The sequence below is a fragment of the Drosophila ananassae genome, chromosome 2L (assembly GCF_017639315.1).
Source record: "Drosophila ananassae strain 14024-0371.13 chromosome 2L, ASM1763931v2, whole genome shotgun sequence".
NCBI classification, from domain to species: Eukaryota; Metazoa; Arthropoda; class Insecta; order Diptera; family Drosophilidae; genus Drosophila; species Drosophila ananassae.
The window spans coordinates 13,455,796-13,475,861 of NC_057927.1; the positions used below are offsets into that span (position 1 = coordinate 13,455,796).

General features: G+C 43.0%; 2 protein-coding genes across 2 annotated transcripts in view; both read left to right on the forward strand.

The window, feature by feature from the left end:
* LOC6501131 overlaps nt 1–20,066 on the forward strand; it is a 56,113-nt gene that overhangs the window by 27,002 nt on the left and 9,045 nt on the right. Inside the window, exon 5 of the mRNA XM_032449515.2 lies at nt 11,819–11,918. Within this exon, the coding sequence (XP_032305406.1) occupies nt 11,819–11,918 (100 nt within the window). The remainder of the gene's footprint in view (nt 1–11,818; nt 11,919–20,066) is intronic.
* On the forward strand, nt 18,043–19,898 carry LOC26514799 (golgin subfamily A member 6-like protein 22). Its single transcript, XM_014911854.2, has one exon. It carries the CDS (start codon nt 18,167–18,169, stop codon nt 19,781–19,783), a length of 1,617 nt encoding a protein of 538 aa, XP_014767340.1. The 5' UTR covers nt 18,043–18,166; the 3' UTR covers nt 19,784–19,898.

A 20,066-nucleotide genomic window follows, 5' to 3' on the forward strand; every position in this document is an offset into this window, starting at 1 on the left:
TGCGCTGCAGCAAAGCCTATTAATCTGAGACCATTGCTCGAGGTGGTCTCGTGTAGACTAAATTGCCCGACGGTGGCACCAAAGATGTCTTCTCGCCCTACCTTGGCATTAAAATCCCCAAGGAGGATCTTAATGTCATGGGAAGGACAGCGTCCGTAAGCCCGGTCGAGCTCCGCATAGAAAGCATCCTTGGTGACATCGTCCTTTTCTTCGGTTGGGGCATGCGCACATATCAGGCTGATGTTGAAGAATTTGGCAGTAATTCGGATCGTTGCAAGTCTCTCGTTTATTGGCAGAAAGTGAGAGACCCGGCGCCGCAGTCTGGCGCCTACAACGAAGCCACAGCCAAATTCATGCCGTTCTGGATGGCAGCTGTAGTAAATGTCGCAGTTCTTCTTCCTAAGGCAACCTTGTCCTATCCATCGCATTTCCTGGATAGCAGTGATGTCAGCCCTACATTTATTGAGGGTATCTGCTAGCTGTTGAGCAGCACCTGGTCTGTACAATGTGCGTACATTCCAAGTGCATACTCTCAAATCATTGTCCTTTTTACGTGTGCCATGGTCGTCAACTTTAGATTGGTTCCGTTCCGAGGCTTCATCTGCTACATTCACTGAAGATTTGTTTTCCGTGGGTGGATTTCAAGTCCTACGCCACAACCTAGTTTGAAGAGCTAGGACTCTCGTCGCGCGCTTTAGTTTGTCAGACAACGGGTGTTGAGTGACAATCCAGGGAGAACCACGTGGAGGTAGTGCGTCGGCTTGGGGAGAGCAGTGATAAGGATCATGCTGGCATTCACCAAGTTGAGTGCAATCAGACACTTTACCTTATATAATCTCCCCCATTCTCCCCAAATCTCCCCCATTCTCCCCAAATCTCCCCAAATCTGGCTTTTAGCTTAGTAAAATTTACCGACAAGCCCTTGAGAGGCAAATATGGTGTGTTAATTACACAGCAATTTGAAGAAAATAACTTAGAACATGCCTAGAAGCGGCCGCAAGCATTTTGCAGTAAAATTTGCAAATTTTCAAGCCCAGGCCGCAAACAAAAAGTTAAGAGGCGATATGCAGGAATAGAAACGGGAGGCAGAAGACCAGTTTGCGCCGCAAAAATTCATCAAGTCAAGTCTGTGGCAGGATACTGAAGGTTGCACCAAAAAACAGGAAATGGAAAAGCCGGGCCAAAGGCCAAAAGCAACGAACTGTTCAGAGTGGCGGGGATTAAGGAGTAACCGGGGGTGATGGGATGCTGGATCCGGGTAACAGCCGAAATATGTTTGAAAATTGCTTGATGAAAGTCGACGCTGGCACGAAATTACTTTTTGCGGCAAGTGTTGCTCTTGTTTCACCTTCTGCCACTTGCTGCCTGCCAAGCCCAAGCCGACGCCCTCGCCCACAACTCGATGCACCACCAACAAGTGCCCAGGAGAATATACGGCGCGAAAATCTCCAGCCACTCCCGCATTCTTCCCGGCCAACTGTCACACAAAGTTGTGCAACACAAAAATTTCTCCTCGTTACTTTTGCATATTTTTATGTCGAATTTTTTGTTTCCTTCAGTTTTTTTATTTTTTTACTGACAATTGATTGACAAGTACTTGGGTGAAATTCTTGCGAAAGTTTGTTAACTTGTTGAGAATGTCAGCCAGATATTAATGAAAAGCTGTGCGGCATGAAACGTAGTGACAAACTGTGACAAAATGATTGACAAATCGGTGCGCTTTGGTTGCCACAGACGATGACCAATAGCCAAATAATGAACTGCTCAGTTAGGAGGGTGGAGAAGGCCAAGATAAATAGCACTGTGTCTGGACTGGACGTCAGTGCAGAATGCATATAATTTCCATGAAAATAAGGCTGTGATGATGACGATGATAATGGTGCTGCAAGGATGAGGAGGGAGGAACTTGCATGTCCTACAATATTTCACATTGTTAAAAAGCCATAATTTCTGATTTTTATGCTTGCCAATAGCCTGGCCGGGCCTGACTCTGCAGGCGGGCATTTAAATCACTCGGAGAGTGCTGCCTCTAGCCGGAGGCTATTCCAGGCACGTGCCTACCTCTTTCTGCCACTGCTACTGCCCCACCCTCTGACAGCGACACAGCTCTCCCATAAAATTCTGCACAATCATAAACAAAAATGTTGCTTAGCCTGGCAGCTGTCTGTCTCTGTTTCTGTCTGTGTGTGTTTTTATGAGCTGAGATGCGCTGAGCTCAGCTGAGCTCGGTTTACGGCAATGCAAGTTATTATCAGGATGGAGATGCAAAAATGCACATCAAGTGCTGCAGCATGGACGTTCGCTGAAAGTGCAAACTGCACGGAAAATATACTACCCTCTCGAAAAAAAACTGTATGTACTTCCAACCTCCAAAGCCCCACCTGCCGATATAGCTGACCCAACTAAATCCACGTAATGACCCCGCCCCACGTCCACCTTGCCACTTTAATGTGCTTCTTGTGAGCCCACAAAAGTGTGCTAAAAATTTTCATTCCAGGCGCTTATTTTTTCGCTTGGTTGGCAGAAAAAATAAAGCCCTCGCTTAAATTTTTCAATTTATTTTCTCTTTAGCATTTCAGAAATCAAAACAAAAAATAATCCCCAATGAATAGCCACAATTAATTGTTTTTTTTCGCATACACTCTAATTTAATTGAATTAAATGTGAACTGAAACGTTGTTCGTGACCACCTAATGTAATTGAAGCCGCAGGAGGAAAACCTTAGCATTTCAGCAGCAGTATCATCAAATAAATTATGTGGCAACTTTTCATGCCATGATTAAATGCCCCAAATGTGAAATAGATTGAATGTTCCGTGGAAAAAGGTTGTGAAAAGGACTATTTTGTGACAATGAGGCACAATTAAACACTTTTAATTCAATTTAAAAAGAGAATCATGTGAATTCTTGCATTATTTTTTAATTTCCTTTTTTCCCATTATAACCAAATGAATGCACGGATATTATGGCCCCCATCGAGGGCTATATCTTTGCGACAATTCATCGGATTCTTGAGCGGAATACCTTAAACGATTCGTAGATCAATTCTCCACCGATCTGCATCAAAATCCGGAAACAAAATATTTTTTTGATTTTTCATCAAATTTTCTGGAGGATCCCCTTCAAAATGTGGGGCAAGGAAGTGACAATAAGGGGTATAGCCCGTTCGAGGGTTATATCTTTGCCAAAAATGATCGGATTCGTTAGCGGAATAACTTTTACGATTTATATATCGATTCTGAATCAAAGTCTGACAAAATAATTTGTATAATTTTAAAGATAGTAAAGCTTTTTGGTGCTTTAAAGAAAACACAGAGACAGAAACGGGGCGCTGTTAAGGACATATTTCTTATAGGAAGTGAACCGCCAAACGGCAGCAGGCAGCAAAATCAGTGACCAGAGATGGCGACAAAGTAACAAAACGTGCAATTAAGTATGATTTTTATGCGCTGTGCAATATTTATGCGCTGAAAATGCAACAAAACACGCCTACCCTGCGTCGTGGGGCCGCTGCAGCGGTGCCGCCCCTAAATCAACGACACAAGCGCCGCACAAAAGTTGCAATTGATGCGCTTTGTTATCCCTTCGAGTCCCGCATCCTACATGAGAGTTTCTGCCACGGACACGGACGAGCATTTGCAGAGCCCCCGGAGAGTTGAAAAATTTGCAAACTGCCGGCGCCTTGGGAATGCGAGGCAGAGATGCCTTTAAAGTGGTAGGAAAGAGAATGGGCTAGGGGGAGAGGTTATGGAAGCGATAACATTCGGGGGAATAGTGTGAGGGAAGGTCAGTTAAAGCAATGGCAGGCATTACATGGCATTGAATTGCGCATTCGCCATGTGGTCCAGGACACTTTCAGTGCTAGGATACAGTGAATGGGGACAATAGTAAACTGTCTGTTGATACTATTTTTGGTTTAATAGGTACCTTATAAGTAGAGACTCTTTATCTTATTATCTATTTGTTCTTTTGAAAAATAATTTTTACTCTTCAGTTATTACATATATTGCATAAGGAAGTACCACTGTGCCTTGGCCATACGCACACACACACAACCACACAGCACACTCTTACACACTCTTAGAAAACCACATCAAACACATTTCGGGCTTAGTTTTCCATAACGGTCATTGAATCCGAAGTGCCCAGACGGGACCCAGGATTCTCATCTTCTCCATCATACTTCACACACTTTTTGCAGATTTTTAGGATCTTTTTTTTTTTGTTTTACATATCAATTTCGTGCAATTTACAGCATTTTGTAACTTTTGTTGCATTCTGTTAACTTTTGCGGCTTTTGAAGAGTGGTTTGCATTGTTTGTATTGTTGCTGTTGTTTAAGGTTGTTTGTTCCGCTCGAATTGCTTAATACGGTAAATTGAGTTTAACCCGCCCACATCAGAATATCCTGGGGATTGGAGAGTTCTGGGTCTGTATGTTTTGCCATACAACTTAACTAATCCCCGGGAGAGAGCTGGCAAAGAGCTTAATGAAGATTAATGTTGCATTTCAATCGAATGGGGGTAGATATCCCCAGGAGACAACTGAAATCGCTCAAAGAAGCGCTCCCCGGTCGCAGTGCATTGCCAATCTGGATCGACTTTGCCATTTATCTAACAATTTGCAACGAATGCAACCGAGCAAAACAAGTCACATGGGAGACTCACAATGGGTCGATACAGTCAGTGAGTCAGTTAGTCAGTCAGTGGGTCTGTCATGTCGGTGAGGGGACAGCTTTTGGTTTGTCATCCAGTCAGTCAGTCACTCAATCATGCAGTCAGTCAGTGCAGTTTATCATGGCAAAAGTGTGGATCCAAACACTTCCCAGCCACCCAGCCTGCTCAGCCACCTTCCAATGCACTGTCGAGCATTTGCCTTTCACTCAATCAGCTCGACAATTGACAATTGCATAGCAAGCTGAGAGCTGAGTGCAAGCATCAATGATAACGTTGGCATCCGTTCTGGCCATGCACTGATATGGCCAAGTGCGTGGTAGATGGCACTTCCAGTCCTTATTTTGAAACAACAAATGACACTGTGACTTGCATGACAAAAAGTATAATGTGAGAAAAGGCGTTATTAAGGATGTTGTTTGGATATTTTAACTGGAAGTTTATAAACATGTTCATTATATTGCAGAAGTAGGCTTTTTTACTACAAATTTTCTGAAGCATCAATAATTTGCATCACCTATAAAAAAATATTAAATCCGAGTTTCAACTTTCAATTTTATGCCTTGCTGATCCTTGTTCCATATTTTCATATCTCCATGTCACACGTTGCCCTTCGGCTTTTTGCCCGTGCGTTGCATGTCCGCCTTTCCGGGTGTCCGTCTTTCCGGCTGTCCATCAGCATCGTCATTGATTTAACACTCGCTGCTGCATTGCTTCATATCCATGATTGATTGGTGTTTACGCTCCTCGACCACGCCCACGCCCCTGGCTGGAATCCGGAATCCGGCCGGGATGCCTGCGAGGAAAGTGTTCAAATTGAATTTTGGCACTCGAGTGAATCCCAGTTCGAACGCTTCATTTTTTTCGACGTCTCAGTAATTCGATTACACTGCATTCGCAAGGATGGAATTGCAATTTTGCATGCGCTTTTAGAAGAAAAAATCAAATTATAGAGCGTATAGACGTAAGGACCTTAAAAATAACGTCAAGTCGCAAGCCAATCAAGTCTTATAACGCGTTCCACACTGACGCTTTCCATTTGAAAGTCTGCGAAATGACATGTCCATTGTGACTCAGCGGATAATTAACTACTGTCTTCCCTCTGAGCTCCTCTTTTTCGCCTTTGTTTGTCTTTGGGCCAAATGTGACATGGCAACAATCAGCATGTCGCATCCTCCCTACTGCCAACCCCCTCATTGCACTTTTGTGGAAGCTCCGCCAAAGTCCGTCCCTCTTTTTTTGGTCTTCTTGCAACGCACTCACTACGTATACGTAATATTCTGCAGTAAATAGCAACGCAAATGGAGCTTTGTTTGCCGGCATCACCGTCATCATGATCGTAGCCATCATCATCATGCGAGCGGGATAAAAGCTGGAATTGGCTTATTTATTATGACTATGCCATTTTCGGGTCAACGCACCTCCAGACGAGCCACGCCCCCTTTGTAACCAGCCACATGTGGGTAAAAATGCATTAAAATTGAATGAAAATAATGGAATGATGCAAATTGATTTAGTTGTCGAAGTAGTTAAAATATATATTTTTCATATCCTTAAGTAAACAAAAAGTGATATTAAATAGTTTTCTCTTATTACTTTTAACTAAATTAACAATTATTATTAACTAAATATTTATTATTTACTCATCCTAAAAAATAAAAAGTACAAAGACACTCATTGCAATTAAAGCCTGGTGGAAACTGTCACAAGCAGTTGACTTTAGTCACCTAAGGTATTATAATTCCACTTATTGGATTCGACTTAATGTGCCACCTGCCACATTACACATGCAGGGCAGTCCAACGTTCATGGACAGGTATTCGAATTTACTTATATATCATATACGTGTGTATGTTTATATTTTATAGCCTGCGGGGGCTATTGATTTTTGATTTGTGGTTTGCCATTGATTTTTGATTCGCATCACGCAAATTAAGAACAATTTCATTTTCATCCACGTGATTGTGAGAGTGCGTGGCATATTTGATTCGAGTGTTGCAGGAAGTCAAGTTCTCACGACACAACCCAATCGGGATATCCAACGGCAAACAACACACATGGCTGTTTCATTTGAACTTTATATAAATAATCCATTTCCTGAAAGTTTGCATGAGGGGTGTTTAGGTAATCAATTGGTTATAAATAATATAAAATCTAATTGAATTGTAAGATTTAAAAAGTAAATAAAAGTTTAATTTATGAACGAATAATTTTTGCAATGTCTTTGTTACTTTAATGAAAATTAATGTATTTAGGAAAAGCTACTGGTTAAGCTTTAATGGGAAATTTTAAGAAAGTTCCAAACCCATCGAAATAATTGCAGCTAAAATCTGATATAATTTATTATACCAAGTGAGAATATCTTCCCTTTTGCCAACTTGGCAAATATTGTTTTAAGCAACAGCCGTCAGCAGCTGGCCAAATCAACTCGGGCTTGGCTCCATTTGCGGAGGGATCTCAAGCTATGTGGCAATTAGCTGCTGTGAAAGATAGAGTCGGGTTTATATAACTGAAACAAGACAAGGATGGAAAGAGAGTGTAAAAGAGAGAGAAAAGGGAAGGAGGAATACCAGAGGTGACCTTTGAGACAATCTGGTGAAAGCACTTCGTTAGGCTAAGTGGCAGAGACATAAAACCTTTTTGCGCCGCTTGCCACATTAATTGCATTCATCGTGCGCCCTTTGGGGATGCAGCAATTTGCATAAAAATCATAATAAATTCAATGATGCTTATTTTCCGGGAAAAAACCCTCTCGCACACCGCTCACCATATTCTCCATCATTTTCAGTCCTTTATTTCGTCGAGCGCGAGTTTCTCATAAAAAGGCTGGTGGCCCGAAGAGGCTGCCACTTAGGCGCCGCTCAATTATTCATAAAGTTGGGGCCCAACAAAGTGCTGCACATGTGCACGTACTCAAAGCGGGGGCCTTTATGGTCTGGTCAGGATCTGAACGGAGCCTGGAGACCAGGATCGGAGGCTTCAAAAATTAAATCGTTTAACAAGCAGTCAAATCACTTTATATGTCCCAGCCAGGTGAGAGAGTGCCTCAAAAGACATCTAATCCAGGCATCCATCCATTTTTACTGCCGCGCAGGCCGTAAAATATTATGAACTGTCTTCAGCTGTCGCAGCAGTCTAATTCAATTCGTTTCAGACTGCAAACCAGCACATCATTCACAGCAGAACTCAGATAAATTTATTCTGAGTATCGTTTTCACCAAAAAACAAACTATAAATGACACAAGACCAAATAAATTTGGCTGGCAAATATAGCTTTCTGGCATAAAATGTGGACAGTCGGAATAGTGGGCATTAAAAAGCAATTTCCCAAGCAGAGGCAGAGGCAAACACAAATTACAGGAAACAAAAAATCCATCAAACAAACATTCCGCAATTCAAATCGTATTCAATTTGTTCGAATGCCGAAGATGGCAAAAACTGCAGACATTCTAGAGAGAAAGTGAAAACAATTTGGGAATAGCAGCACGTGCTCATGTGATTTGCATTTGTGTGTGTGTGTGTATGAGTGTGTGTTTGTGCTGGAATATGTGTGTTGGCCAAGCTGACAGCCATTTTGGACAGTCAGTCAGCTGTGGCGCATCCTGCTGTCGCTTCTCTGCTGCCATGTAACTTTATAGCACCTCAACGTTGGCTGCCACTTTGCCACACAATAAAAATGTGCCACTTTCCCCCATCTATTGGCCTCTCTTTCCATTTCAGTTTCTGTCTCTATCTTAAATTAGAAAAAAGAGCTGTCCTATATAGGCCAAAACTTCATCCTTCGTTTGCTCTTCCTGCGGCATCTGAATGGGTTTGTTGCAGCCGCATGTCCTGGCCATTTATTTTCAGTTAAACGACAGCAAATTAAGTGCCCGTCGCCAAAGTTTTGGCTTCGTCCTTTCTCTTATTGTATATTGATAATAATGAAGGTTCTTAAAAAAAGAATGGCCAACGGCTATTAATTTTTATCTCCGAAGGCCAGATGTTTCAAATTGGAAAAATGAATAAACTTCAAATTCCAGGATCCAGCAAGCCATAATCCTGCTCCCATCATTTTTAGAAACAAACTAAAGACTTAGTTATTAAGGGGGGGCCTGCATAATTTATCCTAATCGTTTTGTCAACCCTTCAACGGATATAAATTTAATAAGCCCACATAAATAATTTCTTTGAACCCATTCAAATGAAGAAATCGCCACAAAAGACCAATTGAAATGTGCACACGCCCCTAACTAAATTATTAACATTCGAATAAGTTTACAAAGCTGTTGTGTGTAGCGAATTGTAAAGCAGCACAAGATACACATGCCACAGAAAAAGTATACATTTATACAAAACATATAGCAACAAAAGAGGACGCTTGAGTTGAATTGGGGATAAGCCAACCATCAGATTTGGCCAAGGATTCTTCGGGGAGTGGCCCCTGTCTCTTCGACAATCTGCCAAAGAGGCTGGCAAATGTCAAATATTTGCTGAGCTGTGATTAATGTTGATTCTTTTTTTTTTTGGCTCTCAGCTTGTGCCCGTGGCCCGTGGCTCGTGGCTCACAGCTCCTTTGCATAACATTTCGGCTAAGGCTGAGGGCCAAAAGCAATTCACCTGTGAATAAAGCCCGATGAAGAAAAACAACAAAATAATAAGAAGCAAAAGGCAGAGGAGAAATCTAGCAGCATGAAAGAAAAAGAGCAAGAAAAACTCATTTTCCGGCCACTTGACAAAAATAATAAATATTTCCTTCTGCCTGCCAAATTAATTAAATTGATTGAACGTTAAACAATTTATTATGCCGCCCAACCAAACAGCGAAACAATAAAACTACCAAAGGTCCCCAATATCCCTCGAAATGCCTTTTAAGTCCTTGAATGCGTTTTCCACCAGCCAGGAGGGGCTTGAGAGCAAGAGGCTGGGCTGGGCAATGGGGCTGCAAAATGCCAAGTAAATGCTCCCAGTACAATGACTGGTCACGTTGTGTCAATAGCTGTCCGAAATGCACTTCGATGCCAAATTGTTGCAATTGTTTTAACAATTTTCAGCATTACGCCCCACCACCTCTCTCCTGCCCACAGTGGAGAATGGAAAAGTTTTCCAAAGTTTGGCAAAGGAAACAAGACCAGGCCAGTAATTTCAAACAATTCCACTAAATAACAAGAGGTTTTTGGCTCATTTGGGCAATGTCGAAGAAGTACACTCAAAGAAAAGTTTATGAGGGATTTTAGGAAATGGTTTTCAAAAGGGTTTTAATTCAAAAATACTTTATAACTCTAACCGGTGTAAACTATATATCAGATATATAAAATAACTGCCCCATTTGAAGGGTTTCTTTATAAAATGTGTCCCAAATTTTATATTTTTATAGGCCAACCATTTTCTACTTTTTTATTGAGATAAAAAATTACATAACCCTAAAAATGAAAGAAATATTTTCGTAAAAAAAAAGACCGAAATGCCTCACCAAAAATGGAACCCACATTAGGCCTCCCTATAATTTTTCAAATGGCCGCCTTTTGTACAAAAGTTAATCGTCATTATGGGAAATATTTATTTGACACAATGCATATGGATGAAAAGAGGATAACAACCAGAAGAAAAAAAAAGGAAGAATTTGTGAAAAATCATTGCCTAATCACATCGAAAACCTTACAGTTTAGGCCGTAACTTCCCTTAAAGGCCTCCCTGTCGCCTCTACCTCGTCGGTCTTCTGATTGCTTCCGGTGTTGATGTTGCTGCTTTTGAAATTCAATTTTGTAGAAAATTGTATATGTCCAAGCTGCCTACACGTATTTTCTCAAACGTTTTTCAATTTATTTCGTCTGCCAAAATAATGAAGCAGCTAACAGCCAACAGGCAGCTGTCCTGCCAAACTCAAACTCAAATCAAGCCGACAAATGAGTCTAAACAAAAATGAAAAACAAGCCGGCCGAGAAGGAGGAAAAAAGGTCAAAAAGGTACAAAAACTTAAAGCCATGGCTTCCTCCACTTCCAGTCATATTTTCCCAAGAAAACCGAACCGAACGGAACCCCAAACCCCATTTGAACAGCCCCTTATCAATGCCAATAGAAAATCGAATTTCTCCCTAGTATCGAGCAAGGACCTTTTATGCTCGAGCACGACGATGATTATGGGGGATATAGGGGAGGAGGAGCTGGAGGGCAGCTCAACAAGGGGGGAGTGATTGGGAGCAGGCTCGATTATTGATTGAAGTTGGTTGTCTGCGTATGCGCCGGTCTAATGCTTTGATTAAACATGATTGAATTGTCTATGGGCATGTTTCAGATTTATTTGTACGACGTCTCTCACAAATAGCCAACAAAAAAGCACCCCAAGGCTCGAATCAAGAGGTTCTTAGCCCACATTTGTTAATTTGGCAGCCAGGTTGGGGTGGAAGACTGAAATATATCTATAATACATATAAAATTAATCATATATATCAGGAAACCCCACTGGCCATCTGTTTCCTTGTAAATACTTTAAAGTTTAAAGGAAACAATAGGTCACCTACCTTTTAAAATCCTCTTAAGATGTACACTTGGCTTAGTTATTCAGTTACAAGTGTATATGAAAGTGTGCCTTGAAAATATGAAAAAATAAATTTTCTTTATAGACCAAACCTAAGCTCTGCAAGCCCCATTGTTTAAGTTTTAAATAACAACCAAGTTTGTATTGCTCCTTAATCCACAAGATGCAACCCACACAGCAACTGTTCCCCGCCAAGTGAACATCTGAACATCCTTCGCATCCTTTCAGTCCTGCCTAGCCTCCTCCAGGCCCAGGCTCTGTTCTTTAATTGCTTGAGCATTTAATTTGTTTCACTTTAACAAACAAGCCGGCGGAGCACTAGAGTTCGTGTTTAGATTTTCATTTGCAGCCCACAGAGACAAAAGGTGATTGTGGGAGGTGGATGCCACCGAGGTGGGGCATGTGGCAGCTACATAGTTAACACCAACAAAAGCAAAAACAACAGCCGGGGTAAACAGCACAATGGAAGAACCAGACCGGGGGCGTCGGTGAGAGTTATGTTTATAGAACTTTCTAGAATTGTGGGTGGTATGGGGTATGGGTCCCTGGTTGTTCATTTATGCTGTTCCTGAGGATGTAACTCGGCTTGTCCTGGCATTTTCTAACACCAAACTTATCTTTTTTTCACAGATCTCCAGCAATTTCCTTCCATCATTCGAGGCCATTTCCTTGGCCGTACAGAGTATTGCCAGCAAGCTGAACTGGTCGCAGGTCGACATCTACGTGGGTGGTAAGTTTTCCCCTACCATTTCCCATTTCCCAAACATTTTCCTATTTTTCGTTCATCCTCTCTCAATTTACCGGCCGATCACTCGCCATTTGCATTGATATGGCTTTTATTTTATTGAATTTTAAATTGAAATCGTAATTGCAACCGTCTACGAAGGACTTTGAGACTTTTAATAAAACTTTTTAAACGTTTTCGGCGCCAAATCTAGGTTGGTGGATTTTTAAAAGATTTTGCATCTGCAATAAATACTTGCTACTTTATTGTATCAAAGAAAAGGGATCCACATTAAAGGTAGTCTTGTTGTGACATTATTCTCGTGTTTGTTGCGAGAAATACGACCTCTTTTATAAATCAAGTCTTTACAAAAAGCAAACAAAAAAAATCATTATAATTACCTCTCAGGAAATTTGACTTTCCCAGCATTAATTAAACGAAACAAGAATACTGAGCATAAAATAGTTTTCACTTTAATCGCTTTCATGTAGACTGTAATAACTTCCGTTGAAACCTTCTTGTTGCCCCAAACTACTAGTGAATATGTTGCTGCCTCAATTATGGCCACACATGTGTTTATGTGTGTATGCATTAGAGCCGGCAAACATCCCAGTAGCCAGATCCCGTCCCATCCCAACAGATCCAACGGATCCGGCGGTATCCCAGGTCGCTCGTTCCCAATTCCCGTTTATGGTCGGAAGGCAAAAGTTGCTTGCTTAAATGTTAAATAAACACATTTACCGACCGAACTTGTAGAGACTGAACTAGGGGCGGTCTTGGGCCGCCGGGGGCGTGGCAGTTAAGGATGGAGGACAGAGGGGATCGCACCCACATAATACCAAATTATGGGGGAGAAGGATGCTGGTTGTTGCCGACTCTGAGTATACGTGTGCGTATACGCAATGCAATTAGTGGTGACATTATTATGATTAACGCTGCCGCTGTGTGGGTGAGTGGGCGGCTGTCTGTGTGTAAGTGAGGGTGGGCGGTGTTGCTATGTTTGCAGAAACGCTGACAGGCACAGAAAGATAGCGCAGTATTAAGAGGAGCGGCTGTGGCAGAGGACCATTAAGTTGACACTGCTGCATTTCAAATTTAATTAGGTGACGCAGGCCCGCCTGATTAGTCCTGCATAAACATCCTACCCGCCGCCCAATTATCCGACTGCCAATCAAAGCAAACATTTGCCCCCGCTCCAGCCTCCGGGTAATCAATTAAAGATTAATCGAAAACAGATACAGCCCCCGCAATCAGATTGCCAGACAATTAAACCACTTTTATTGCACTCTGCGAATAGTAGTCCCCGAATAGTAGTTCTACTTTGTTTCAACTTAAGTGCCTGCCGTTACTCAACTGGCCAAGTTTGTTGACCTATCTGGGGTGGGGCAAAAACAAAACTGGGGAAAGTAAAAAGTGCAAATTATGTGACAGCAGCTGAGCAACTGAGAAATGGCATAAAAACAAAGTTATAAAATAAAAGCCAACGCAGACCGCAGACCCGTCTCCAACTCTGAGTATAGAGACTCCGTGGCGAAAAATGTAAATCCAGAGCAAAACAAACACAAAACCTTACGCAAATTGAGATGTCATGGCTGGTATGAGGATATGGCGAACACGACCGACAAAAAGGAGTCCGGGGGCTAGGAGCATCAAATGCCAGCTAATAAAATCAGTCAGACAGCAGTTAAAGTTCTATGACGAAACCATGAATCCGAAAAAGAGGGAGGAAACTTCAAATGTTGGTGCTTCAGAGGGCAGTTCTGCGAGTATGGGCGAGTATCACCCATTCTGCCAGAAGTTTCTGGCAAATCTTTGTGCCATGAACAAGAGAAATATGTTTGAAATTTTCATAACATCTGAATAAGAATGCGTTTAAGAAGACCTCCTTAAGATCTTACTTTAATAAATATTATTAATTCTTATAAATAATCCTACCCTCATATAAATAGTCTTTGATCGACCCTCACATAGAGAGAAATACACTTACTATCGGCAGGACGTGACCAAGTCACACTCGCACGGAGAGCACGCACATCTGTGCGTAGTCCCCCAGGGAGGATAATGAGAAATGGCAGGTCCTAGACCTGGAGTTTCGGGTATCTTTGATGGCCTCTCCGAACATGGGCAAGCCCATACGCACTTCCTTTGATTTATGCCGAAATGAGTCCTGCTGGGATGCGTTTGATGGAGAGCCGAAACATTTTTATGAATACCACGAAAGCTGCAACATCTTTGTCTATAAATAGGTCATAAACGAGGGGATGTCCGCCAACAACCGAACATTAATCTCAAGTGTTTAACAATTAACGAGATGTGCTGGTTTTTCGGGGCAAGGCCAGGATTCACTTTTATGACAGCATAATTAGAGAGACTTTTCCGTCGGCAGCAGTCCGCTAATTTATGATTTCTTTTACACTAAGTGACGGCTAATGGAGCTGCCGGCCATAAAAAGGTGGCCAAGACCCATATTCAGGCCAATTATTGGACCAGCTTCTGCGCGGATGGCTTTGACTTTCAGTTTGACTTTGGCCGAGCTGAACAGTCAAGGAGCCAAGTAAATTGCAATTTCCATTTCTCCGTATCACGGCATCTGCATTTCTTTATGCTCTCGGCCAGGCCAACATCAACAACAAAACCAGCAGACAGCCATCGCCTGCGATGACAACGGCGAGAATCCAATCAATTGAACTTGACTGAACTCTGCGGGCAAACTTTGTTCTCCAAGATTATATCGTTTGCATTATGTAAATTGTGTGTACGAGCAAAAGCAATTTGCAACTTTAATTGCAATTCGATGGACTGCACCACAACTTTTCGCCCACACCCCAAGAAATATCTGAAAAGTATGCTACAAGTTTTTCCATTCTCACACACGAATGTTCACTTAATTATGACAGAGTTCTTTTGCGGCCTGACAAGGTCCTGATAAGTTGCCAAGCCCTCAAAAATTCACAATTAAATGTATAATAAACGCACCAGCCTGGCCTAGTAAGTTATGGCTTAATTTTTAATGTCCCTCTTAACCGAGCAAATGTGTGAATATTTTAAGTAATGTTGGCCCGAAAGTTTTGTCTGAGGCACATGGGTCTGGGCGGGCCATCTGTGCGGATAAAGTTGTTTTTGATGGAGGGACAAGTTCATGATGAGCATTTAACGGCTCTGGGTCTGACTCTGGCCAGAGGGGGCTGGCTAACAGAATTTCCCTTCCATTTTTTTCTGCCATAAAATTTCTTGAGCCAACTTACAGTCAGTAACTGGTTGGCTGAGCAGCGCATGGCTATGCAAATGATATAACGTATACGCCACGTGCGACATGTGTTGATTGCACTTCTGTGGAAAAGAGGAAAAGATTCAACACCAAAGCTACCACTACCACTGGTGCTACGGCTGCTGCCACTAATGCTGTTCCACGTGGCAAGGCTTAGATAAATGGATGCGAATCCAGGCAGCGCCCACAATCTGCTACAATTTACCCCCACAGCCGGTCGCCGGTCGGTCGCTTTTATGGTTTTCGCCAATTTATTTACCTGCCCAACCATTTATTTGTGCTTCTGTGTAGTTTCAACCATGATTTTTTTATTTTATTTACATTTTTCGATTCTTGTGGCAGAAACAAAGCAAAAACACGACCAAAAAACAAGGAAAAACAACTTTATAACGAACCATAACTGAGAGTAAAAGCGCAGCACGTCGCTTTATTTCGTTTACCCGCTTGAAATTTGACGGGAGTCGAGGGGCTTCTGTTATTATATATTTTTTGAAATTTTCGTTGCAGTTTTCCCTTTTTAGTTATTTCCTTTGGCGGCACATTTTTTGGGTTTAGTGGCACTGCTGGTGAGTTGATTGTAAATAACATCGCTTGACTGACCAAATTTGCTGGCTAACTTATACAAACAAATGTCTGTGAGTGGCCCCCAAAAATATATATATTATTTTTGGGTTCACAGTTGAAAGCAAAGAAATAGTTGAGGTTTCTATTTAAATCCAAAGGAAATTGTGTAATATACTATAGGTGGTACTGCCTCGTTGCTCTTTACTGGCATGTAGCTAGTAATTCTTACTCTAGAACTATAGAAAAAAAATATTAAAAGCCAAGAAACTGCACATCACAAGTTTTAAGTAAAAACCATCACAGAAAACCTTAAGCTACTTTTATTTGTGTTCTATTATTTGAGCCACAGCTGTATAAACATGTAGTTGCATGTGGTACACATCCACGCACTGCCACGAGTGAAAGCGCCGCAATTTAAATTTTGAGTCAAGCGCATGAATATTTAAATGCTCGAAATGAAAAAGCACAAATGCAAATATGAGCGTGGAGAGCACTCATCTGTGTTCGCCGGCGAGTGGAGGGAGGATGCATTAGTGGGAATGTGGGGGCTCTATTGCAATAGACAGTTGGCGCTAAGTATGCGCTTTTCCACCTATCACACAAATGCTGGAAGGAGAATGTGGCAAGGGTAGGGGATTCCCCTTAACCTTGGCAAAGAACGCAGTAGTTGAGAGAATTAACCACAGCTCGGTTCCCACTTCATGTGGCAACCCGTGAAATGGAAAAGACCTGCCATTCTCTGGCTTTCGCTTACTCGAAACAAATCAAGGGCAACCTTCTGCCATCTGACTTTAAACAGTACAGATACAGTCCTTCTTATCAGGAACATTCACTCCAAATGGTTATCCTGTCCCCGGCAGTTATTACATTTTGTTATTGTTCTCGGAAAACTATGCAAATGGCCTGAAAATTCAACCGCACAACTTTGTCTTGAATGTAGCAAGACCGAGAAATGGAAAGGAAATCCCAGCCGGAGTGCATATGGCTAAGGATTCCGCCGCCTTGCAGGATGTCCTCGTTTGCGACTTCTTCTTGGTCCTGGCAGCTGCTCCTACGCAGCGTAATTGCACAATTTTGCACTTGGGCAAACATGCACTTGCCAATCGCAGAAGATGGAACCCAGGCCCATATAGTTTGGCACGGCACTGAGAAACATTTTTAAACAATAAGTTTATTATACATTTTTTTTCAATATCTTCTTAAAATATACATTTATCTAAGAAAACTCAATATTATATGGGGTTATAGAAGTACTCCGGCACTCCCGTATATTTTCACTAAAAAAAATTAATATAATCTTAAATTTTAAGATCTTAAATCTAGATAAGCATTTATAAGTATTTTAATAACTATTACTATTCTTCAGTTGTATATATTCCCCAAAAAACAATGCCAATTTTGTTTTGTGCATCGCCTGGTGGCGTTACTTTACTTTTCGGTGCCCATTTTCTTTCGTTGCTTTTCCTGTTCACGTGGCAGCTTCCAAGTTCTGTCAAGTTTTTCCAGCTCACATCTCAGTTAATTAGCGTGTTGTCAGCTGCATTGCTAATTGAGTTTATAGAACGTAAAAAGGAAGGAGCGGCGGAAGGACCTGCCTAAGGCACTCTTTAATATTAAGACTGAAAACACATTGCAGCTCCTCCTACCTGAGAAGTCATTTAATTTCAGGCGCCCAGTGACGCGGCACAACTGCATTAAATGCTTTTGACAACACCGCGTATGTGTAATGTCCCATTAGCTGTCCCGCCAATGGAAGCTTTAACATGTTTTCCAGACGGCCACTTTTCGGCCACCTTTTCGCCACAGTTCGCCGTCAGTAGGTGGGTGTGAGGTTCATAAATTATTCCAGAGATGACCGTTTCAGAAATCTGCACATTGAGCATGACAATGCAGCAAAATCTATTTACGGGGGATTGCATTTTATGGGCCTTGCATTGGTTCCCATGATCTACGGCACTTTTCCGGGGGGATATTAGTCAGCTTTATGGGGCCAGGGAGGTGGCCACCGAGAGTGTTTCTCCCCATTGAGTGTCCCATTAATCATGTCGGCTTTCCCAGCAAAGGCTTCGTATCTGCCAGGACTGTGGCGGCACCTCCCAAGGTCGTAACTTCCGGAGAAAATCTGAGGAGATCCAACATGAAGATAATAGCTAGTTTGCACGTTGTTGAAGATTTCTTTTAGACGTGGCTGAATTAAATTAATGTACCTAATTTTTTAATTATGTGGTTTGGTTTAATTTTAATTGATTTATTACATAATTTGTAGGTGTAAAGGTTATAAACATCATGGGATTTGATATTTCCGTCTTTAGATATTTAATTTGGAAATCGGAATACTGCCTGAAAATTATCAGAGCACATTAGATACTTTCTATATAGATATATATTTTGTGGTTATTTGGTATCTGAAAGACCGATCACGATGCAGAATTGTGGGCGCGGAGAAGATCACTTCCACTTCATCCAGCGGACGGACCGGAAGAGTCTGCACACCCAGATCGGCCAATTGGTGGCGAAGGCGAAGCAGGTGGCTCTTCAGGAGCTGCAGGAAAGGAGCGCTCGCCTGAAGAACATGCTCGAAGAGGAGGACAAGCGGTACGAGGAGGAGTTCTCCAATACGGTGAAGACGCGTATCGACCAGGACATCAAAGAGCGTAAGGAGCATCTGCACGCCATCAAGGAACAGGTGGCCAAGCAGCAGAAGCAGTTCCTCGAGGAGAAGCACATTCAGCAGGTGATGCTCGATTGCTACGAGATACGCGAGGCACTACGCCACCAGGACCTTGTGGAGACGAAGATCATCCAGGAGGAACAGATCCTTGAAAATCAGCGCAAAAAGCGACGTGAGTGCGAGATGGACCAGCGCTGGCAGGAGCTGAATCGCAGGCGTTGGGCCCAGTTCGACTGCTTACAAGAGGACGAGAACTTTAAGCGGCAGCAGATGCAGGCCCAGGTCAACCACGTCCTGGGTGTCCAGGTGGCCGAGCACGAGGAGAAACGGGCCCAGGAGGAGGCGGTGCGCCGCGAGGAGGAGCGGGTGATCAACGCCCTGCTTGAGGAGATCCGCCTGGAGGAGTTTGACAAGGAGCACACGCCGGCTTCGGTCAAGCAGCTTGAGTACCAGGACGAGCTCCTCAAGGAGATCGAGCGGAAGCGGTGCGCCCGCCTCAAGGAGTGGGAGGAAGAGAAGGCCGAGCACTTGGCCTTCTGCCGGGAGACCCAGCGCCTGGAGGCGGAGGCCCGCGAGAAGATCGAAAAGAACAAGAGGGAGCTCAACCGCGCCACCCTGGAGTACCTCGCCTATCTGCGCCGCATGCAGTCCCTCGAATTGGGCATCGAGAAGATGATGGATGAGCGCACTGCCGATCTCTACCAGCTGGATATCTGCACCAAGGTCAACCTTACAGAAAGAATTCGCGTAAAGAAGGAGGCCGCTGAGAAGTGCTACGAAATCCTGCGAAAGCAACTTTGTGACGATTACGAGCGGCGCTTGCTTTTGGAGGCAGAGGTGCACGAGAATAAGATGCTGGAGAACCGCTTCGTCCATCCGGAGATCACCCACGAGATGAAGTTATGCCGACAGATCAAGTACAAGGCCGATCTGGACGCTCAGATCGTTGAAATGAAGCGCATCCAGGCTGAGGAGGAGAAGAAGTTCGACAGCCAGCTGATGGCCGCCGTCGACGATCCGCTGGTGTGCAAGCGATTGGCCAAAGAGATCCTGGCCAGCGGCATTGACTACCTAGCTCCGCACCCCAACTGGCGGGTGATGGCCTGCAATCCCAATAAGTACGTTCCCCGAGCCCCCACCACCGAAAAGGAGTTCAACGCCCGGGTGGCGGCCGCCAGCTTGGACAAGTGTCCCTGTCCTCGGCAGGCGCGTAAGAACTGCGGCTTCATGGCCGAGATCGGGGAGGAGATGGGTGGTGCAGGGGATATGTCATCCAGATCCAAGTCCAAGACCCAGTCTGTCGCAATCGAACTGCCACAGAAGCCGCAGAAACCTGGCTTCCGGAATTGCCACTGCAAATTTTATTGATTTTTTTTTCGCTGTTGGGACTCTTGTGAGAACTCCTCTTGCCCAGCGATCTTAAATTGCATTGAATGTTAAAGACGATAACAAAAAATTCAAAAGATAAAAAGTTGTTATTTTATAGTTTTAGAAATTTCTTCAGAATGAGATAAGTCCTGTAGCTTACATGTGGTCCTTGTAAGCCCCAAAGTCTTCCATTAGTAACATCCTAAGCATTTAAGACCCTACGTGCCCCTAAATAAGCTCCAAAGCCAGTTTGAAACCCTCTTTGGAAGCAATCATGCAGGAC

Excerpts from the sequence above, each read along its gene's own strand:
- LOC26514799 (XM_014911854.2), top strand. The coding sequence starts at position 18,167 with ATGCAGAATTGTGGGCGCGGAGAAGATCACTTCCACTTCATCCAGCGG.